General features: G+C 55.5%; 1 protein-coding gene across 1 annotated transcript in view; it reads left to right on the forward strand.

Moving 5' to 3' along the window:
* Positions 1-22,991, forward strand: part of NPLOC4 (NPL4 homolog, ubiquitin recognition factor) — a 53,547-nt gene that overhangs the window by 21,096 nt on the left and 9,460 nt on the right. Inside the window, exons 6-14 of the mRNA XM_029927110.1 lie at positions 97-145; positions 863-957; positions 2,577-2,700; positions 3,459-3,638; positions 6,571-6,657; positions 8,954-9,025; positions 9,390-9,516; positions 13,984-14,144; positions 22,363-22,434. Of these exons, the coding sequence (XP_029782970.1) occupies positions 97-145; positions 863-957; positions 2,577-2,700; positions 3,459-3,638; positions 6,571-6,657; positions 8,954-9,025; positions 9,390-9,516; positions 13,984-14,144; positions 22,363-22,434 (967 nt within the window). The remainder of the gene's footprint in view (positions 1-96; positions 146-862; positions 958-2,576; positions 2,701-3,458; positions 3,639-6,570; positions 6,658-8,953; positions 9,026-9,389; positions 9,517-13,983; positions 14,145-22,362; positions 22,435-22,991) is intronic.

The following is a 22,991-nucleotide window of genomic DNA, read 5'->3' on the forward strand; positions in this document are numbered from 1 at the left end:
AGTGTGGCATGCACTTTAAATATCAAAAACATTGGGAGGCAGCAATAATAAAATCGGCCTACTAATCACCGTGCTTCTCTTGCCCTGTGCTCTCAGGTGCCGGCACGGCCCCCTGGGGAAATGTGTGCACTGTGTTCCGCTAGAGGTGAGCCTGCGCAGCGTCAGTTCCGGGCTGGCGGGAGGGGGTGCAGCCCAGAGCGAGTCCGGCGCTTGCCCTGCGCCCCTGCGCCAGCCCAGAGTGGGAGAGGGACTTAGCTGTTTGTTGCCCTGGGGCCCGGCGTTCCTGCTGGCGCAAGCCGCGTGAAGAGGGCAGGTCTGTATTTATGGCAGTGACCTTCTGGGTGCGTTATGAATGGCTGACGCATCTGCGTTGCTGTGATGAAGGGGCAGCGCTCCCGGGGCTCCCGGACAGTCCTTCTAACCCCGGACGCCAGCTGGGCCGGTGCTTTCCGAGCTCCGCGTCCTGATTTACTTTCCCCTGAGTCCCCTGTCCTCCTCCTGATTTGTCCTGCTGAGATTGAGCGTTACCCTGATAATGCTGACTGGTCACTGGTCACTGCGGAGTTTACAGCAGCGAGGCCAGCCTGATTTTCTTCATGAGCCTCCTCTTCATCTTGTGGCTTCACCCCCGCAAAAAAGTTTTCCCAACAGTTACTTGACCTAGAGCGTTTTATATTTTAAGAGAGATTTGTTTTAATCTTGGTAAGATAGTTGGTATACAGAGAAACATTTGGTTCTGACCTAGATCAGCAGGTGAGAAGCAAGCCCCCGTTCTCTCCCGCTGCCCTCCGTGGGGCCTGGCCTGACCCCCGAGCGTGGCAGGCGGCTGGCGGGGTCGTCCTGACTGTGTGTGTTTTGGCAGCCGTTCGACGAGGACTACCTGAACCATCTGGAACCGCCGGTGAAGCACATGTCCTTCCACGCCTACATCCGGAAGCTGACTGGGGGGGCCGACAAGTGAGCATCCTGCGTGCGGCTGGGCTGCGCCGGCGGGGTCCCGGCGCGTGGAGGCCCCACCTGCACGTCTGGCAGGTGTCACTTCAGGCCTGTGAGCACATGCGTGAGAAAAGCAAAGATCGGGCTCTGGGCGCAGAACATTTGAATTTGTGGCTGTGCCCGATTCTAGAAAAGAAACAGATGGGTGGAGCCTCTGATGCCCTGTCATACGCCTGGACTGGAGGCGGCTGCCAGGCTGGCGGTGGTCCCTGGAGGCCCCCGGGGCCCCTCTCGCTTCCCCCAGGCATGGGGCGCCCCAGCAGCTTAGTTGTGTATGAAGGCAGAAGAGACAAGGTGGTGTGGTGGGGGTCGGTCTTGTGGAGGGTGGGCCCATCCTCTGCTTTTAAGAAAATGGAACCACCCGGGGTTGTCTGGGCGCGCTTATTCCACAGCCCCCATCAGCCCTTTACCCTGGAGCCTGCCTCTCTATCAGCTCGATTTCCCGGCCGTTGTGGGGGCCGGAGCAACGGCGCCTCAGCAGGTGCCGGCCGCAGGCTGTGACAGGAGAGTGGCCGATGGAGAACACTTTGATTCCTTGTAAGCCATGTCAAGTACTTGCCTGTGCAACCCCTTTCTGTTGATTATATGTTCGCCTTTTTGGAAAGTAATGGACTTCCTACATGATTTTATCATTCCCATCAGTGCAGCAGAAGGAGAGGGTGGCTGAACCAAGTCAGCAACATTGTGTGAAGAATGTCCTGTGGCCTGATTGTAGTTTTTTCTCTGACAACTTGCTGACATCCTAAAAGGAGTTTTTAAAAAAGTTAGACCAGAAGGAAAAAAATCCAACCAGAAACCCATTCTTGCCTGTCATTGGGGTAAGCCGGGGAACTTCCTGGACTAGGGAATGAGCAGAGATTTTGTTGTGCTGAAATCCGTCAGCTTTCTGCACGTGTGCAGCTGTCAGTGACATGCAGACTGGTGGCAGTCCCTGCTCCGCGGGCCCGCGTGCTGTTGGCCTATGAAGACAGGATTGAGTTACTGGCACGTTTGTGAATGGGAAGCTGGCAGAGGGTCAAGGCACAGGTGCACGCTCACCCCACATACGGTGGGCCCCGGCTTCCTCGCCGGGTAGTCTTCATTCCAGCCGAAAGCGGGGGGGAAGATGCCTCTGTTAGGGGCCCTCCTCAGGATTCTTCCCTGTGATTCAGAATTTTTTTACAAGCATCCGAGCACTTGACTTATAATGTAGATGCTGCTGCTGAGTTAATGAAACTTAAAAACTAACTTTGTTTCCTCTCAGCGCCACAGGTTAGAGTAGTCGATACTTCATAGTGTCCTCGAAGATATTTAATAGATATTTGATAGTGTCCTTGAAAATCTTCGTGGTGTTAGTGGCAGCTGTTAGAAACGAGGCGCTCTGCAGGTGGTAGGCGTGTGTTCGTGCACGGTCCGCGCGTGCGGGACAGACGCTGGCGCTCCACGGGCGCGATGCTTCCTGCGTTTCCCACTGCTGCCCCCGCACGCCCAGCTCTTCAGAACCCCGTCAGGAGGGGCAGGACCTTTGTCATAGGAGCTCCAGTTTCCTGCTGAACTTTTCACCCTTGGGACGCTTCATTACGTTGCCTCTTCTCGCTCAGGGGGAAGTTTGTGGCTCTCGAGAACATCAGCTGCAAGATTAAGTCAGGATGCGAGGGACACCTGCCGTGGCCTAATGGCATCTGCACCAAGTGCCAGCCGAGTGCCATCACGCTGAACAGACAGGTGAGCTGTTTGTGGTGTCCTCCAGACGGCAGAAAGCAGTAGGCTCGTTTCCGTGGCTCAGAAATGAACATTTCCAGAAGGGGCCACCCTTGGAGGGAGCCGCTGCCAGCAGGGTGCAAGTTGAAGCGCCCTGGAGGCGTCGTTTGTGAGGCCTTCAGTTTTCTGTGGGCGTCTTCAGTTTTCTCTTTTGTCGGCTTGCGTGGAGGTAGAATTTTCTTGGTGGCTGTTTAAAATGCTCCATGGTGGCAACTTTGCTTCCTGAGAGCTGGTAACCAAACTGTCCTGGAGCCCCTGGGAGTGCCCGCCCAGGCCGGGTAAGGAAGGGGGCTGGGCGAGGAAGAGCCGTGGGAAAGCTGCATGCCGTGCCCCGGCCCCTTCCCCTCCGGCCTCCGGGGTCGCCTGGCCTTCCCGGCCCTGCTGGCCCATGGGTCCTCCTCAGAAGGCTCTCCACGGCCTTGGTGACCGCCAGGGAGTGGCTTGCTTTCTCCTCTTTCTTCTCTTCCCTTCCCTTCCCCTCCCACCCTTTCTCTCTTTTTTTTAATTTTAATTTTTTTTAACATTTATTTATTTATTTATTATTGACCTGAGCGTAAGTCAGATGCTTAACTGACTGAGCCACCTGGGCACCCCCACCAGAAAAGATTCTTAAAATGTGTGGCAAGAGCCAGGTGAAAGAAACTTATGAGTGGCTTAGACTAGAAACATAAGTCCTTTAGTACTGAGTGCGTGTTTTCATCAGCCCGTTGTTCGCTCTACAGAAATACAGACACGTGGACAATATCATGTTTGAGAATCACACGGTTGCCGATCGCTTCCTTGACTTCTGGAGGAAGACCGGGAACCAGCATTTCGGGTATTTGTATGGACGGTACACAGAGCACAAAGACATTCCTCTTGGGATCAGGGCCGAAGTGGCTGCAATTTATGAGCCTCCTCAGGTAGGCGGGCACGGGGTCCACGGGCTTCTGTGGGGTTCTGCTCCGAAGGCTGTTTGGGACTCTCAGTCCAGACGTCATTTCATTCCTTTTGCTTCATCATTTCCCATTCTGTCTCCATCTCTGTCTACTCAGACACATACACACAGGCACACCGTATTTATTTTCCAAATTCTTGGAGGCTAATAACCTCACGGTCCCTAAATATTCCAGTGTGCCTTTCTAACGCATAAGGATGTCCTCTTACCTAATAATAAGTACATTTGTCAACATCAGTAAGCTGAGCATTGATGTGAGCCTGTGTCCCGCTTCTGTTGGTTGTCCCCAAGTGCTACACAGGACACTGTGTGTAACTCTTAACTCCTCCTTTGTCTTTGAAGGACAGCACCGAAGTCACCACCAGCGTCGGACTGGAGAAACTGTCTTTAGTGGAAGGAGGAGGAGGGTCTTTAGGGCGTGTCTCACAGGGACCAGTTTGAAAGTCACTTGGAAAGTCCTCTCTTAAGGACTCCGTCACCAACTAGTTAACGTTGGTTTTCTTTGTGCTCACTTGTTTTCTCTGAAGGGTTTAGGGAAGGGTTTGATCCATATAACCTCCCGAACCCGTCGTGCTGGGCGTGCGAAGTGCTCACATGGCGTCTCTCATCACATGTGACACTACAAGAGCGAGAACTGTAAGCAGGGAAGCCAGGTGCGTGGCACGCCTGCTGGCATGGTGGGGGTGCTCGCGCCCGCAGTCCCCGCGAGATGCAGCAGGACGGCGACATGGCTGGAGGGCTGGCCGTGGTCCGGTAAACGTTAGTGGCCGGGTCTCAGTAGCGGGTATGTGAGTCCTCACTGTGGAATTCTTTAAACTGTGCTGTATGTTTGGAAAAAAATTTTTTAATGTTTAATTATTTTGAGAGAGGGAGAGAACGAGCGAGCATGTGAGCAGAGGAGGGGCAGAGAGAGAGGGAGAGAGAATCCCAAGCAGACTCCACACTCAGCTTGGAGCCCAACGTGCGGCTCGATCCCAACCATGAGATCATGACCTGAGACGAAATCAAGAGTCAGACACTTGGCCAACTGAGCCTCCCCAGGTCCTTATGTTTGAAAATTTTAACTAAATTGTTGGAAAAAAAATTTTGCGTGTTTCTGAAGATGTACAAACAAGGCACCTCCTTCATCCTACCCCCTTCTTTCCAAAATATTTGGTTTAGACTTCTAAAGTTTGAGTTTTTAAAATATAAGTAAACACAGATATTCATACTCTTCTAGTCCTTTGGGTGGATGCCTAGCACACTCACCGTGTCACTTTGCACTGTGTTCTGTTCATCAGTCCATGACCCACAGACTTATTCTGTTTTTTTGTAATGATTGTTCTTGAGACAGAGTGTAAGCAGGAAAGGGACAGAGAGAGAGAGACGGTTGCAAGCAGGCGCCATCCAGGCTCGGAGCTGTCAGCACTGAGCCTGAGACCCACTGACTTCTTAAATAAAGGCCTGAAACTGCAGGCCCCGTCACCGCAGACGGGTGCGGGTGCACGTGCGTGGCTCTTGCACAGGCACCGTTGCCTCCCGGGGCTGTACTTGCGCAGCTTCTGGGAGTTACTGAAAGCTGCGGAGGAAGTGTTTGAGGGAGCCTCCCGGTGGCTCCTGGAACGGGGGTCGCTAGGTGGCGGCAGAGGCCCTGCCCCAGAGCCCGGGTCGCGGGATTGCCGACCGGTTCGGGCACTGGGCGTGCTCTGTAACGAGGGCTGCGTGGAAGCGCGGTGCGTTCACCTTGGCTGTTGTGCAGCGGCTCTTTGGTGAGGGTTTCAGCAGGCCTCGTAGGAGTGTGATTGGATTAAAAACGGAAACAAACCTCTGTCGTCCAGACTAACAGCATCTCCTGGAGGTTGAAACCACTGACCTCCAACAACCTCCAGTTCGTTAGAAGTTGAAGCTCATGCTGTGACAGGTCACGAAACCAGATCCTTAGGTTTGTCCTGAGTTTGTAATGTGACCTGTGCCCTGCAGGTGTTGATGAAAGCCATACGCTAATACTCCGCAACGGAATGTTCTTCTGTTGTTTTGTCAGAATTTAACAAACGTACGAGGCTGTGCCCAAGTAGCATAACTTGGTTTGGGGCTGTCTTCCCTCTTGTGTCCCCGTGGCCGGGGTTCCTGCGAGGTGTGATGCTGACTGGTGGCCCTCGAGCTGCATTTCAGTGCGGGCTCCGTGCACTGCGCTGGGGCGCAGGGGGGGTGGTGTGTGGTGTGGTGTGTGTGTGTGTGTGTGTGTGTGTGTGTGTGAGAGAGAGTGAGCGAGAGAGCGAGCGAGAGCGAGAGCGAGCGAGAGAGAGCGAGCGAGAGCGAGCGAGAGAGAGAGAGAGCGAGAGCGAGCGAGAGCGAGCGCGCGCGCCGGTCAGAGCCCCGCGCACCGCCCAGCGGGTGGCCTTTTCCTTCCCTTAGGGCGCACCTGTCTGCCGCTGCTCGCTCGGGACCTTGCCTGTGAAGTGGGGCACGATCTGTGCAAAGTTGCACACACATTTTCCTCCCCTGTTCTCTGGTGACATGTTACCTTATAGCTCAAATCTTGCCTAATCTGGCCAAACCTATTTGGAAGGAAATTGTTTATCCAAGGGAGTTTTGACGATGACTTGCCCAGTGAGGAACCCCCAGGAAAATGTGTCGAGAGCCTTTCTCATCCCTGAGAGCAGCCACATGCCTGACAAGGGACTGTGACGGGAGCCACCTTCTTATCTTCTCTGAGTCTGGATTGGAAAGGGCCGTCCAGCTTGGGGAGGGGCCAGGCCCCCGGGCTGGGTTTTAGCTGGATGTCCACCTGCTGGTGCTGTTGTCATAACTTCTCTTGTCAGCAAGGGTCAGAACTGTGCCCCTGGGGACCCCTGAACAGGAGCAGTGTGGCCGTGGGCTCCTCTGACCTGGGTCTTCCCCCTTTACTGCCCCAACAGATTGGCACACAGAACAGCCTGGAGCTTCTGGAAGACCCCAAAGCGGAGGTGGTGGATGAAATTGCTGCCAAGCTTGGTCTGAGGAAGGTATGAGGCATTCTGCTGGCCTTTGATGGGGGATCGGGGTGCTCTGCTGGGGACGTCTGGGGGGGCAGCCCGTCTGGGACTGGGCTCCCGGCTGCTCAAGGCCAGGCGCAGGCCCAGCGTGCCTCCTGGGCACCGCTGCCCAGGAGTTCCTCTGACTTGAAATAAAATGAGAGTGTTTCTCTGATTTAAAGTAAAATGAAAACAGGTGATCCCCATGCTGGGGCTTGTGGCCAACCTGCGGGCCCCTCTTCCTGAGGACAGCTGAGAGTGGAGGAAAGAGACGGTGGAGCAAGACCCCCTTCTTGCCCAGGAAGGGGCCTCGAAGCTGGGCTGTGTCCCCTGCCCGCTCGCTGCGGCCCAGCCTCCTGGTGTGAGCGGTGACCGGTGACCGGCCGGCCTGCGGGGTTCAGTGTCCATCCCACATGCCTGGGGCCTCTGGCGCTTCCTCTTCCGTTATCATTGGACTTCCTGTTTCTGATTTAGGTGTCTGAGCGCTTGACGTTTCCTCATTTCACTGGGCAGTTAGAAAACAGGGAAGAACTTTCGTTTTAAGTCTTTTTTTTTTTTAAGCTTGCTTACTTTTATTTTAGAGTACGTGAGAGAGTGTATGAACTGAGAAGGGGCAGAGCAGGAGAGACGGAGAATCCCAGGTGGGGCTCGATCCCACACACTGTGAGATCATGACTTGAGCTGAAATCAAGGGTCGACGCTTAGCCAACTGAGCCACCCAGGCTCCCCAATCAGTTACTTGTTTTTAACTTAAAATTTTTATTTTTAAAATGTTCTAATTTAGAGAGTGAGCACATATGTGAGCAGGGAAGGGGGCAGAAGGTATGTGAGAGAGAGAGAATCCCAAGCAGGCCCCTGTGCCCAGCACGGAGCCTGATATAGGGCTTGATCCCATGACCCTGGGGTCATGGCCTGAGCCACAGTCAGGAATTGGACGCTCAACCACCTGAGCCGCCCAGCCGCCCCATCCTTGATTCCTTAATCTCCCTACAGCAGATTAACAGGCAAAATGGGGAATATGCTTTTAACCTGGGAATGTTCTAGAGCAAAGTCGTTCTAACAAACGCTTTAAGAAAACAATGTCCTATTGTTTCTAGCAAGGAATCAGCATCTTGATTTAGGGTTATATTTTGGTTTAAATTCTTGAAGTTTCTCTTGTTTTAAAGAAAAATGGGTATAACTTTTTTTGTAACATTTATTCATTTTTGAGAGAGTGAGGGAGGAGCAGAGAGAGGAAGACACAGAATCTGAAGCAGGCTCCAGGCTTCGAGCTGTCAGCACAGAACCTGATGTGGGGCTCGAACTCCCAAACCATGAGATCATGACCTAAGCCAAAGTCAGACACTTAACTGACTTAGCTACCCCGGTCTCCCAAACGTTTATTCATTTTTGAGAAAGAGCATGAGTCGGGGAGGAGCAGAAAGAGAGGGAGACACAGAATCCGAGGCAGGCTCCAGGCTCTGAGCTGCCAGCACAGAGCCCAGTGTGGGGCGCGAATTCATGAACTGGGAGATTATGTCCTGAGCTGAAGCTGGACACTCCACCGACTGAGCCACCAGGAGCCCCGTCATTTGGGTAATTTTGAAGAAAATGGAGTTCTCCACATTTGCCTGGTCTTGTGTGCAGGAGGTGGGTTCGAAGAGTTCTGTGTCAGGGTTGTGCCGGGAGGGTCTCGGGCACTGCATCATTTCTCCAGAGGACGTGTCCTTGGTTTCCAGCCCCATTTGTGAACCTCCCAGCCCAGTTCTGGTTCAGGACGGAACCGACTGTGAGGGTCCTGGGCACAAGAGGATCGCAGAGCACCAGACAGGACTGTCCAGGACTGGTGTGTGGGTGCCCTAGTGCCGGGGCTCTCAGCCCTGCGGCGGAGCGGCTGGGCAAGGTCTCCGCCGTGGCGCTCCACTGCTCTGTGGAGGCCGCTAGCGCTAACCGTCTCGAACAGCGTTGTCTCTAGTTGCTTGCTCGTGGGTGTCGTCCTCTTTGTAATGTGGGCGTTCTGTTAGTCTTGCCCCCCCCAGCACAGTGCCGGGTACAGAGTTGGTGCCATGGGGCTTCTAACAAATAGGTGCGCACTGCTCATGCACTGTCCCCTCCGGCCCAGCAGTACCCGGGAGGGTGGCCGTTTTCAACCGAGGGGGGTGTGAAAGCCCTGGGAGTTGAGCTGAGGAACTGGCTCGTGAGAACCGCTTCCTGAGAAGTTGTTGTCGAGCTCTCTGGGCAGAGGCCGGCAGACACTCATCATCTGTTTCCGGGACGGACTCAGAAGGTACTTTCCTCTTCCCTGCAGGTTGGCTGGATATTTACAGACCTCGTCTCAGAAGACACTCGGAAGGGCACAGTGCGATACAGTCGGAATAAGGTGAGACGGGCCCGGAGGGCCTGCGAGGCTCGGGGCGCGGCTCGGGGCGTCCTGGCTTCCAGACCACGTGATTTTCCGCGCCGTGTTTTTGATAAATTAAAGATGGGTCTGTTGTTGTGTCTTGTGGAGCAAAACCCCCCGGCCTTCACCCAGCGGTGCTGGAGGTCCGGTCAGCTCTGTAGGGGCGGTGCTGATGCCCTGGCCTTCGCAGTTGTTTGCGGTGGGAACGGAGGCGCCCACGAGAGCGAAGGACTCCACGTGTTGACCTCATGTAGCGTTTGACAGGGTACAGTTTGGTTCTTAATGTTTTCCAAAGAAGAACTAGATGCTGTTAAGACTCAGTGTGCCGTTTCTGCTTTCTCAGGACACCTATTTCCTGAGTTCGGAAGAGTGTATCACGGCAGGAGACTTCCAGAACAAGCATCCCAACGTATGTCGGCTCTCTCCAGATGGACATTTTGGATCCAAGTTCGTTACTGCAGTGGCTACAGGTGTGTGTTGTGCTGCTTTTCGTGCCTGTCCGTCCTCCGCGGAGTTGATTTTCGTGCTGCGCCTGTGAGACGCAGATGCCTGTTTCTGATTTGTGGTAGAAATCAGAGCTGACCTGCATCGCCTGCAAAACCTCTGGAACTGGGGCCTCCACGTGGCTCTTCCCTCATTGGCTCTCGTTCCAAGTCCAAGTTCACTTGGTTCTGGGTCTCAGCTCGGGGCTGCCTGTGCCCCTTCCAGTAATCAAGAGTGACTCTGGCAATGCAGGAGAAAAGATTTGTTGTTTGTTATTTATATTTGACATTGGGAATAGGAGTTCTCTAAGACGCCATTTCCGTGTGTGCATTTCCGTGCATGTGTGATGTGTGTGTGTGCGTGTATTTCCGTGCATGTGTGACCTGTGTGTTCCATGTTATGTATGTTGTAAGTAGATAGTTACAAAAAAATCCGGGCCTGTTACAGAAGGGCCACCACGTCTCCTATGACATGCGTGACGTACACTGCCGTGGGAAGAGCCAGCTGAAGGACTGTGCAGTTTAAATCGAGTAGGAACTTTAAACTTGGAGGACCAACTCCTGAAGCCATAATTTGTTTGGTCCGTTTGATCCAGTCTAACCCAGACCCTGCGAAGACCTGGTTTTTGCTCTCAGAGGACAGTCCAGTGTGGTCACGGTGGCCGTCCTTCTCCTGGCTCTGTAGGAAGAAGGCCCCTTCAGGTCCCACCGCTTCATACGCGGTCAGTCCGTCACGGGAACCATGAAGGAAAACTGCCTGAGTTTTAAGAGCCGCTGGGATTGGCAGGCAGCTTTTTGAAATGAATGTACTTTCAATGAGTGAGAGGCAATGGTACATCTTTCACATGCTAGTGTGAGTTTGCTTGGTGAGTTGGATTTATTTTCTAACCTGTTGTGGGGCCAGGTACTTAAGGGGGTGGGTGAGAGAGGTGACGGGGTTACAGGAAAGCAGGTCCCCAGCATAGGGTCCTTCCGGGAGGGCGGCGTGGCCATGGGCTGTCATGGGGGCCGCCGAGCGGGAGAGCAGCTCAGACTGGACGCCGAGGAGGGGAGTGGAGGGCGGGGGGAGGGGGGGCGCCTTTCCCGTCAGAGTTTTGCCGAGCCAGCTCCGCATTTGCGCCGAGGGTACGTTTCCCCTCCCCAAGGCATATGGCCCCTCCCCTTCGTTAGGCTAATGTTCTGGGTACAGTGGCTCAGGCTGGTTGTCCCCAAACCTGTCACACACCCCCTTTTGGAAACTCCTTTTTCGGAATAGTTTGTGACACTACTGTCCAGAGGACAAACTCATAGATGATGCACCTCCTCCCGCATAATTCTCAAAGAGAAAGCAGAGGAGCGGCCTGAGCGGAGCACAGACCGGCAGGTTTCAGCACGTCGGTGCTGGGCTGGTGACGCCTGATGGGGTGGCGCAGTGACGGAGCCAGAGCTGTCTGGGGGCTCCCGGAGAGCTGGCCGAGCAGGAGCGCTGTGCGGGGGTGCCGGGCGCTCGTGTGCAACTGCGGGCGATTCTAACCCGAGAGCGCGAGGGTGGGGTCCTGCCTGCAGGAGTGTGCGGGGGACATCCAAGGTCACTCGGGATGTGGACCGTTCCTTTGGTGTGTGGGGTTCCTCCAGACACACAGGGTGTCCGACCCCTTCCGCTCCAGCCGCAGTCCCGCGCCGCACAACCAAATTTACCTTCGCGGATTCCAGAACGGCTGGCTTAGGCTTCCGTGGGCTCCTGTGGTAACTTGGCCCTTTTAATTACTTAAAAATTCCCGTGAGGAATTGCTCAGCAGGTAAGAAGCCCCAGGTCATTGTAGAATTATAGTTTGTGACCTGGGGGCTTGGCTGTGCCTTCAGTTATGGATTCACACCTCTTGATGGGAGTTTGGAAATTACAGATCGTCCATGGAGTTGTTTCCTTCAGAATCGCCCTGAAGGGCCTTGGAACCATGAGACCATACGTAATCTGTAATAAGAACGTGGTCAGAGTCCCTGCACTGCCGTGCTGCGCTGGCCCCTCGTCTGACACTGTGACCTGTGCAGACGCCCCTCATGCTCTCGCTCCCAGAATGGGGGGGGGGGCGGCGGCTGTTAGAAGCATCACACGTCTTCCAGCTCCCACTAAAGTGTGCCGTCCCCCTGCTTGACATGGGGCATAGCACTGCCCCATGGAGCTGATGGAGCTGCACTCACCACATCCCATCCCGAGTCCCAGAGCAGGCCTGTGCGTTTGGGGCTGTCTCCCAAGAGACTGCCCGCTGCATCCGGGCTCCATGGTGCTTCCGCAGGCCCCGTGCCCGCAGCTGCCTCTCGAGCTGCTGCTGCCGCTCTGAGCTCCCCTTGCCCCTCCCCGCCAAGAACAGCGCTAGCTCGAGACGTCTGGAGGAAGGGAGGACTGATCACGTGTGGGGTTTGCTCCCGTGAACACGAAGGACCTGGTGGAAGGAGAATGCCTCGTTGGGCCCCCGTCGAAGCTCCCTGCTCTACCGCTGGCTTCCGCGTGTCCTGGAGGGCTGGGAGAGCCCCTGCCCGAGGCCGGGTCCTAGCACAGTGCTCTTCCCCTCTTCCCCTCTTCCCCGTGGGCCCTTGCCTCCCACCTGCTGGCGTCCTCGGCAGGTGGGCCAGGGAGAGGAGTGCGAGGGCTTGTCCGGCTGCCCCTGCAGCTCAGCCCGGTTGGTAGGGCCTCCCGCCCGCCTAGAGAAGCCCGCCACAGCTCTGCGTCCCGGCCTCGCGTGGGGGAGGGCAGCCTGCGGTTCTTCTCCTTGACTCTGCCTTTGGAGACTGTCCACGTGCACTAATAACTGCTTTGTTTTAAATAGCCTTCAACTTTACAAATCCCGTTTTCTGTTTTTTCTAGTCCTCAAAGGCCAGGTTTTTTCCCTGCTCTAATGACCCATCTCACGCTAATAACCCATCTGAGAGCCAGGGTGGATTTTCAGTGCCTGAAGTAAAATGCCAGCCAGATGCACACACTGAGGGCGGCCTCACCCTGCTCCTTCCCCACCTGCCCCTCTGCTCCTTCTAAGCCAGTGGCTTTGCGTCTGCTGCCTCCACGTTAGTGAGTGGTCGTGGCCAGGGTGTGCATCAGGGCCAGAGAGGTGCTGGGCTCGGGTTGTCCTGTGGGCCCCTGGAGCCCACTGGACTCGGCTTTGGGAAGCCAGCTGCTGTTGTCCTGTGGTGTCCAAAGTCGTGCAGACGGCAGGCCCCCACCTCGTCCCATCTAAGCTGGCTCTGCCCGTCCTTCACGCTGACCGGCCATCAGACCTGGTTTCTGGTGAACGTTTGAAAGCCAGATGGAAAAACACTTCTGTTCCCTGATGAGTAACTTACTTTGTTTCTGTCAAAGAAACTAAAATAGAGATATTGAGGTTTCTTTTAAGTTTTCCAAAGCTGTAAGTGATAGTGGACATTAGAGTTGTCAGAATGTCACCTGATTATGGAAGTGCCTGTGTGTAGAAGTCGCTGTGTGCATGGCCTGGGCCTCCTCTTCCAGGGGCTCAGGGCCGGCCTTTGATGGGGCCCGTCCTTCTCTCCAGGGTCTCCTGTCAGCCAGGTTGCTGCTTGGCTCCCCTTCACTGGACGGTTCCATCTTAATGGCTCTTGCACTGTCCTTGTCCCTAATTTTAAGACTTACTGAGGTCTTACAAAGTGACGAGAGGGAGCAGCAGCACAGTGAAGCCAGGGGCCTGGGCTGCGGTCCCCCGTGTGCTGGCCCTGGCTCCGTGGCAGCGTCCTCGCCTTGCGAGTGTGGCTTGAGGTGACAGTGTGGCGGCTGTGCAGGCCTTTGTAAGGCAGAGAGCATGGCGCAGACCCTTTGTTGTCTTCCCCGCTTGTCCTGTTCCGTCTTGGCCCCCCTCTGCTCACTGAGAACACAGGCGTGCTGGAGGCGGGCCTCTGGTGTTCCTGACCGCTAAGAGCCCCTGCACTGGGTGACAACACGCATGGTTTGGGACCGGACTGGAGATTTTGTTTTTAATGTTTTTTTTGTTTTAATGTTTTTTAATGTTATTTTTTAAGGAGAGAGAGAGAGAGACAGAGACCGAGCATGAGCAGGGGAGGGGCAGAGAAAAGGGGCGACACGGAATCCGAAGCAGCTCCAGGCTCTGAGCTGTTAGCCTGATATGGGGCTCAAAGTCACAAGCTGTAAGATCATGACCTGAGCCGAAGTAGGGGACCGAACCAACTGAGCCCCAGGATTGGAGGATGTTTAACTCCTGTTTTCTGATTCTGAGAGAGCGTGTCATTGGCGGGAGCCGCTTGGGGAGCTGCTGAGGCGTCTTCATGCCATGTGGCTGTGGCCGTGGCCGTGCGCTCCAGCCACTCATGAAGTTGCTGTGGGACGTTTTTGAATTCTTACCCAAGACAGACTCTTCGGAGCTGATGCTTCTATTGGTCCGAAGGGAAGAGTGACAGATACGGACTGAGTTTGAACCTCCTTTGTGGATTCTCATTGAAGGGTCTCTCTTGCAGGTGGTCCCGACAACCAGGTCCACTTTGAAGGGTACCAGGTGTCCAATCAGTGCATGGCGCTGGTCCGTGACGAGTGTCTGCTGCCGTGCAAGGACGCCCCCGAGCTCGGCTATGCCAAGGAGTCCAGCAGCGAGCAGTACGTGCCTGACGTGTTTTATAAGGTAAAAACGCCACGGTGCCAAAGGAGTCGCGCAGAGTGGTGTGGATGCTGAGCTGTGTTGGACTCCACGTCCCGTTAGCCGTTTGTCCTCTGCTCTTGTTTGGGGCCCACCTTGCGGGTAACGGTGCCCGCAGCGTCTTCAGGGCTTAGTATTCAGTTCTTCGGGCTCCTAACCAAAAGTAAACATGACATTCAAGGGGCTGGATTATCTGACACCAAATCAAAGGCCGGCAGCACAGAGACCGGTTCGGTTTCTGAAGACAAGAAGACGGGATCCACGAGCGGCAGGCAGGAGCGGGGCTGCGCGCTCAGTAACTGGGCCCGCCTCAGGGCGCTGGCGTTCAAGCCACCAAGTTGGACAGATGACCTTGCATTTGTGAATCTTTTTTCTTGGGAAAGCTATAAAAGCTGTTTTTATTGAAAAATGTGCTGTTGAAGGTATAGGAGTTAGGTGCCTCTCTCTGGGGCTGGAGACCCTGTTTTCCTCCTCTGCTTGGACTCGTTCTCGGGTCCCAGTGGGGTGGGCTTGGGTCCCGCCTGCACCGTCCTGCTGCCGGAGGGCTCTCTGCTCGGGGCGGCCTTGCTGCATATGACGACAGTGTCTCCATCTTGAAGGATGTTTTCACCATAGAAAGAATTCTAGGTTGACAGATCAGCTCCACTGTCCCCTGACCCCAGGTGTTTCTCGCAGGAAGCCCCTGTGCCCGTCGGGCTCCTCCTCTCCTGCTTGCCGCCTTTCCGTTCTCTGCGCATCACTGGTTTCTAGCAGCTTGACCATGGTGCACTTGGGCGTCTTGCATTTGTGGCGGCTGAGCTGCTCGGGTCTGTGAGTTGTGTCAGTCTTTGGCCATCGTATTTGTTTGATGTTGCTGCCGTAACAGACGGCTGGAGACGTGGTGGCTGTGAGACCGCACCCCCCCCCACGGCCTGGTGCTCAGGGGTCTGGGCAGAGCCCGCCACGCTCTATGCAGGGTCTGTCCGGGCCATGGAGGGGCTGGTTGGGGCTCTGATGTTCCCCGCGGTGCCAAGTCGCAGCAGGACCGCCCATTGCTCTCCCGGGAGGCCCTCGGGAGCGTGCCCTCCCACCGCCGCTTGGCATTTGGATCCGGCCCGTCTGGCTGGTCCATGGTCATCTCCCGATTTTCCGGTCAGCTGATCACTAGCCTTCATCGCACCTGCAAAACCCCTTTGCCACCTGAGGGGACAGACCCACCGGGTGCGTCCTCCTCCTGTCCACGGTCCTGGGCAGGAGGCTGGGAAGTATTCCAGCACCGTTTCTAGAATTCTGCGCATGCCAGCCGTGCAGCACCTTTTTGTTTTTTGGTTTGGGATTTTGTTGTCTGGTTTTGATCGGTCCCTCTCTGGAGACCCCGTCACACACGTATTTGGCTGCCTGGAGTCCCGCAGCTCACTGAGGCGCCATTTGTCTTCTTTCAGTCTGTTTTTCTGGGTCTCATTTTGGGCAGCCTGCGTCGCTGTTTCTTGTGGCCTGTACGTCCTGGCTCGTGCGACGTCTGCTCTGCCGCCGCTGCCGTCTAGCAAGCCGTCCGTCTCGTCTGCTGTGGTTGTCGTTGGTGCGTTTCCCACGCCTCCACCAGCCTGCATTCGTGGGATGCGGTTTTAAGGAGTATTTTAATGTGTTCATCGGTTAAATCTGTTGTTTCTGGATCAGTTTTGATTGGTTGGGTTTTTTTTTTCCTTTTTTGATTATGGGTTGTAATCACAGTATCATAAGGTCCTCACGTCCAACATTTGTATCATCTGTGGGTTTGCAGCTGTTGTCTGTTTTTTTGGTGTAACGTCTGTCTTTTCATGTTTGGTAAGTTTTCGCCGTGTGCTGAGCATGGCATATGAAAAAGCCAAAGAGCCCGGAGGACCTTTCCGCCAGGGAGGGCCACCCCTTCATCCAGTGGGGCCACGACGCAGCGCCCAGCTGCACCAGAGCAGTGCTCCCGCGGATCAGGGCTGACTTGAGTTTAAGGAAGACTGTCTCTGCCAATTCTTGCCTTTTCATAAGCATAGGCCAGAGTCCCTGCTTTGTCAGACGACAGCCTGCTCAGATCTTTGTCCCCTCGGCCCTGAACGATGGGGAGATTCAGTCTCCTCCTGAGGCCAGTTTCAGCTTGACTGCTCACCGTGCAGTTTAAACACGGGGACACGCCGCCTCCTACACCTCGGGACTTCTGGGAGGACGGCCATGTGTTTGAACCCCCCCCCCCCCCCGGTCTCCAATGTGGTCACCCCAGCCCTGCACAAAGCCAGTCTCTGCCGGGTTCTCTGGCTGCAGCCCTGGCGCCCCTCCCCCCAGTGACCGCACATCCCAGCGCTCTGTGCCCTCGGGAGCCGGGGAGCCTCCGTGTCACTCATCACCCTCTCCGCGTGTTCGCTGCTCGGCCGTGCGCTCTGCAGGCCCTGCCACCCCGAGTGCGCGCCCGCTTGGAGGCCTTGCCTGTTCCGGGCCAGACAGGAGGGCCGCAGCACCCCCCAGGGCGCAAGGCAACCCCCGGAAGCCAGGCAGAGAGAGGGTCCTCATCAGGAGGTGCCGGCTCGTCCAGCATGGGAGCGCCATCGGCACCACGTGGCGGTCGGCCTGGGGAGCACGGCCGGGAAGGCAGGCGGGGCAGCCGCCGGTGCTGGTGTGGGAAGTGGGGTCAAGACGCTTTATTGTTCAGGGACTTGTTAACGTGACAAATACCCCGCGTATGTGTCCTGTGGGAGGGGGTGACTGGCGGGGAATGGAGGAGACCCGCAAGCAGGGTGCTTGAGAAGGCATCGCGGGGGAGAATGCGGTGTGGGGGCGCGGGCTCCGGGGGTTCAGAGACAGGACGGTGCCGGCTGGGGGCAGACATGGAACCCAAGCTCCCGAGCCGGCGGGCTGTTGGAGGGCTGGGACTGGGAGTCTCGGGGGACCAGTTAGCGCACAGGAGGCCAGTCCTCATCAGAGAGCGCGGCCACGAGTAGGTGGAGCCGCTGGCAGCTTGCGAGTGAGCATCTAGGCAGCGGGACCTCGGAGGCGGTACCGCAGCTCCGAGTTGCGTGTGAATCAGGGGTGCGAGTCTGTCTACGTTAACGTACAGGATGCTTCACTAGGACGAAATCAAATGTGTGCTTATGGAAAATCCCAGGTTCTAGACGATAGGGAAGTAGGTCCCAGCACCCACCGTGCACGTGGATGCAGGAGGGCTTGTGACGGAATTGCAAGGGGATCTGCAGCCTCTTCTCAGGCCAGACCTAGACCCTCTGCCACGTGTCACACCTGGGTCCTGGGAGACAGTGGTGGGCAAGTCACACTGGCGCCCTCCTCTCAGGTAATCCGTGGGGCGACTGTGGGGTGTCCCGGTGTGGCCGCGGCAGGGCGCTCCAGAGCCCGAAGAGTGTGAGGGTTAGCCCATCCAGGGTCCACATGTCCCCAGGGCCTGGTGTGCCTGGGGGCCGAGGCTCTGTGGTAGGAGGAGTGTCCTTGAGATGGTGACGCAGGTGGTGGGAAGGCACGGACAGAGACGGATGGTGGTTCCGGGTCCATCCCCCTGGATGGCAGGTGGAGGCAGGTGGATTTTAATGCAGCCAACACCAGCATCACCTGCTGGCTGCCGCACCTCCAGAGGGCAGCAGGGAGGTGATGGGAGGTGGGCCTGAGATCCGAGGAGGCGCGGTTGTAGAAGGTCATCATGGGCACAGAGCTGGGGAGCCCAGTGAGGAGGCGGGCGCTGTCATGCAGGGGACATGTGTCCACTGGCTGTGGCCTTTGGACGTGGAGAGGGGGTGCCTGAGCCTGGCTCCCAGGCACGTCTGGGACGGCAGGGAGGAGCCTGGGCTGGAGCCTGGCCTCTGGTTGGGGTGGGTGGGAAGGCACTGCAGTCATGACCTTTGGCAAGTAGCATCGTGAGCGCAGGGGCCGGTGTTTGTGTTTGAGGTGTGGTGTGGCTGAGCAGCACGGCGGCCAAGCGAGCCCCCCATCCTTGGCGTTCTCTGCGCTGGAGGCTCCGGGGCGGCAGAGTGGGGACAGGGAGGCAGCGGGGCAGGAGGGTGTGGAGGCAGAGAAGGGGCAGCTCTCCTGCAGGGAGCTGCTGTGGGGGCTCTCGGGGCCTGTGGAGTCCCTTTCTGTCTCCGCCATCATTCGGGGGCCGTCCTAGTGCCCGGTGCTTACCCAGGACTGCTCTCTGGCCATCCCTACCTCACTGATGCCATGCTCTGCCCATGTGTTATTTGTGGACGGAGGAGTGTGTTTCAGAGGTTTTATGTGCTCTCCCAGATCTCAGAGAAGGTGGCACTGTCTGCGCCTGCAGGCTGGGCTGTGGACCTCCCTGCCCTTGGCCGCGCGTCCACCGCCCACGCTGTCGGGACCCTGCTCTGCACCCTTCATCCTGAGAGTGTCTCCTGTTTCCCTGGGGAACTGCCTCGTGCTTTCTGGATCAGGTCGGCAGGTCCGCGTGTATCAACCCCTCGTGCGCTGCCCACGCATGCCAGGCGGCCGTGGTCTGTATGTCGTCATACAGAGAGGCTGAACTCGCTTCTGTTCAGAGTCTTTTTCATTATAATTTCTGACCATTTCATTGTATTTGGGAAATCATTCTTTATCTCAAAGCTATATATTACCTTATGTTTTCTCTTGGTGATTTTGTTTAATTTTACATTGAGATCCACGATTTATTTATCCATTATTTATTTATTATTGTTCTGTTAAACATTTATGTGTTTGTCAGGGTAGGACCCTATACTCGTTTAGCTTTTTTTTTTTTTAATGTTTTTTATTTATTTTTGATACAGAGACAGAGCATGAGAGGGGGAGGGGCAGAGAGAGAAGGAGACACAGAACCGGAAGCAGGCTCCAGGCTCTGAGCTAGCTGTCAGCACAGAGCCTGACGTGGGGCTCGAACCCATGAACGTGAGATCTGACCTGAGCCGAAGCCGGAGGCGTAACGGACTGAGCCCCCCAGGCGCCCCAGCTTTTTTTTTTTTTTTTTTTTTTTTAAGTTTGTTTGTTTATTTTGAGGGAGAGAGAGGATGACCGGTGAAGCGGCAGAGAGAATCCCAAGCAGGTTCTGTGCTGTCGGCGCAGAGCCCAAATCAGGGCTCGATTTCCTGAACCATGAGATCATGACCTGAGCTGAGATCAAGAGTCAGATGCTTCCGGCTTCAGGCTCCAAGCTGTCAGCACAGAGCCCAATGTAGGACTCGAACTCATGAACCATGATATCATGACCTGAGCCGAATGAAGTCAGACGCCCAACTGACTGAGTACCCAGGTGCCCCCCAAAATGTTTTCATCACAGGAGATTGTTTTTGCTGCTGGCGTTATTCAAGCACTCTTAGCAATTAAGAAATTGCCAATAAGAGAAGAAATTCTGAACAACATATTAGCATAACGTCCAGTCTAAGAAGAAGGATCTTGTAGTACCTGAAATCTCCAAGCTGGGTTTTCATTTGAGTCTGCTGTCAGGCCCGGGGTCTGTGGCCACAGGGCCACCACGGTAGGGAGCACGGGTGGGGTATGGTCCCCTGGCACCAGCACATTGTTGAGCAGAAATGGCCAAATTCTCATGCAGAGAGCCTGGGTTCATGTGGACGCACTGGTCCCTGACGCCTCCCCCCACCAGCCGTTAGGTTCCGGGCAGGATGACTCACCTTGGTGGCCCTTCACGTCCTCCTCGTGCGTTGGAGGCACGTGGCATCCAGCCAGCACCTAATGTATGTCTGCTACCCGTTCTGTTTGCACCCAGCAGACACTCTGCGGCTGCTCCTCAGCAACACTGTTTCCTAGACAGTGATTCTTGGAGAAATTTCATTTGAGAACTTTGATTTTTCCCTCTCTCCTGTGAAGTCTCGGATCAAGGTGCCTGTGCCACTGGTTCTCCTTCTTGCCAGTTCTTTAAAGAGAAAAGCAAAAAATAAGTAAACTTAAAAAAAAATAAAATAAAAAAGGGCCATTTAGGTGGCTCAGCAGGTTAAGGGGTCTGACTCTCCATTTCTGCTCAGGTCATGATCTCTTGGTTCCTGGGTTCAGGTCCCACATCAGGCTCAGCGCTGACAGCACGGAGCCTGCCTGGGATTCTCCCTTTTCTTTCTTTCTCTCTGCCCTTCTCCTGCTCATGCTCTTTCTCTTCCTCTTTCTCTCAAAAACTTAAAATAAAAATAAAGAGAAAAGCAGTGCGTGAACGATTTCATCCACCTTTTCCAAAGCAAGATGGTGCCACCGCTCAGTGGAGTTTGCCCTTGTCCTGTCCTGCACAAAGACAGAGATGCCTGCCCTCTTCTGTGATGTCACAACTCAGGGCCTCTCCCGGAGGCTTGCTCCCCTACGGACGTGAAGCCACTGATGCTGGTCAACTGCTGACCTGGGGGTTTGGGAGCCCCTCCTCCCCCAGCCCGACAGCTGCAGACGCTCATAAACAGTAATTGCTTTTGAGGTACAGTATAGGGCCAGGGACAGGCTGGCAAAAGCATCAGCGTGGAGGCAAGTGGGAGAGAGAGAATTTACCTGTTTTCCTCCCAACCCCCAGGGGACAGAGGGGGTGCAACACCTTTATTTTCTTGGGGAGCAGAAAGGTGCAGTTGGGTAGTTAAATTTGAAAGAGAATAGCATGACAGAAAAAAGAGGGGGGGCATCTAACAAGAAAAGCCCCTGGGGGGGCAGATTAAAGCGAGCAGGTGCTGGAGGAATGGTTCTGCATATTAGAGCTTAATTAGATTGGAAGACGGATTCCAGATGGGCTAATTATGAATGAGTTGTTGCAGGTTATTCTTGTAGGGGCAAGCGCGAATTTTTGGAAATGGTGATTTAGTTTGATTGTATTTGACTCCCACCTCCTACCCTGTCTGTCTCTCGAGAAACTGCCGCCTCTGGGGCCCCAGGACACATGCGGCGGTCTCCAGTCTCGGGCTGCCCCCGTGAAGCCGGAAGGGCCACGGCGAGCTGGGCCCAGCCTGACTGCTGCACAGCCGAGCGGGGGCGGGGCGGGGGGGGCAGCCACCTGGCCCGACAAGTGACTCTTCCCCGACTTCAGAGGAAGGCAGACAGACAAAGCGGTGTGTCGTTTCCGGATGGTGCCCTTCGATGCAGGCGAACGGCCCTGGCTAGCTCCCTGGTTACATCTGTTTGGAGCATTTTCTGGGAGAACCGAGGGGCGGGTTCTGGCTGGCAGCTCTCTGACATCGGGACTGGAAGATAGGGAGGGAAAGCGTGGATAAATGGAGATGTATTACAGGGAAGAAACTAATTTCTAAGCAAAGGATCGGGGCCAAATAGGACCCCTGGTCTTGCCATTCAGGTGATAGACTTGGTTCCACTTAGGAGCGACGATGCCGGTTGTCTGCGGGCCCTGGGCAGGTGCGGGTGCGCGGGGCAGCGCGTCCTCCTGCAAGGTGGCGCCCCGGGGGACCCGCCTGGCTTCTCTTCGGGCCTGAGAGCTTCAATAAGTGTAAACTTTTATGGAAGGCCTCATAATTGGAAGTTATGGATATATAATCTATCTGTGACTCAGAGAGTGATTTATATGCTGCTAAGTGATGATTTAGATAGAAAACATGGCCCCTCTCACAGAATCTGTAATGAAAAGTGTTGGTTCTTATGAATTTATTTCTAGAGCTCTGTTTGAACTCAGCATATTTGACATAAATCAGATATAATTGTCATTTTATGATTAATGAACACATGCTGGCCGTTTTCCCCATAATTAAACTTGATGTTCTGTGCATCTGACGGAGCAGAACAAGTTTAGACTCTGACAGATTGGTGGCGGGGGCTTTCCACGTCTGCCTATTTGTGTGTATGTGTGCTCATTTGCGTACATATTTATTTTATCAACGTACACAGACGAAGCCAGGATTTCAGGTGTGAGGAGGGTCGTTAGGAGCCAGCATTCACACCCGAGGTTGGGGAGCGCTCGTGCGGGACAGAGAGACACAGGCGGAGCGTGCGGGGGCCCTGGGCCCGTGTCCTGCAGGCCTGGTGTGCGGGGCATGTTGGGGGTAGAACACGCTCTCCCGGCGGGGACACCCTGTTAACCAAGAACACGGCCGCTCCTTCATGCCGAGGCCATCATCACAGAAGGTGGGTGCCTGGCGCACACGTGCACACTTGCCTCTGTGCCTCTGTGGCGCTCCTAAACCTCAACAAGAATTGTAAGGACTGGCCAGGTGGGACAGGCGTGTGAAAGGCCAGCCGTGTCGCTGGGCAGCAAACCTTTGCTCACACCTCTCACCTTTGTTTCCTGTTTCAGGACATAGACAAGTTTGGCAATGAGATCACCCAGCTGGCCCGGCCCCTGCCCGTGGAATATCTGATCATAGATGTAAGTGTGTGTCGTCCACCGCCCCGGGATGCTGGGTGGGGGCTGCCTGCAGTGGCGGCGGCATCGGTGTGGACAGTTGCCCCTCTGCCCGGCCCCAAGACAGGCACCCAGAAGGCATATGAATCCCCGAGCTCCTGTTATCCCTGAGAAGCTGGCGATTTTAAGGGTTTATTCTTCTAGGTGGCTTTTTTATTTCCTTAAGAACAGTTGAGGGTTTGTCATCTCTCTGACGAAAATGCAACACCAGCCCAGCGACCTGGCCGGGCAGCCTCTGTAGAGGAGCCAGCCCAGTGAGGCCCTGGGCACCGCTGCCATGGCCAGGCTCGCGGTGGGCCCCCTCGCCTGAGTCAGTCCCCGGGTCCCTGGGGCCGATGGCTGTGACTGTCCTTGATTGAGGTGGCTGTGCTCTCCTGGGTGGAGCTCCAGGAACCAAGAGCCAAGAAGGCGGCTGGCTCCTCCCACCACTTCCCACCACGCACCCCTCACCTTGCTGGAGTTGTGGCCCTGACCCTCCACGCAGAGGGCTCCAGTGCCCGAGGCATCTGTGGCCTTCAGCT

Source organism: Suricata suricatta, chromosome 17, assembly GCF_006229205.1.
Source record: "Suricata suricatta isolate VVHF042 chromosome 17, meerkat_22Aug2017_6uvM2_HiC, whole genome shotgun sequence".
Lineage (NCBI taxonomy): Eukaryota > Metazoa > Chordata > Mammalia > Carnivora > Herpestidae > Suricata > Suricata suricatta.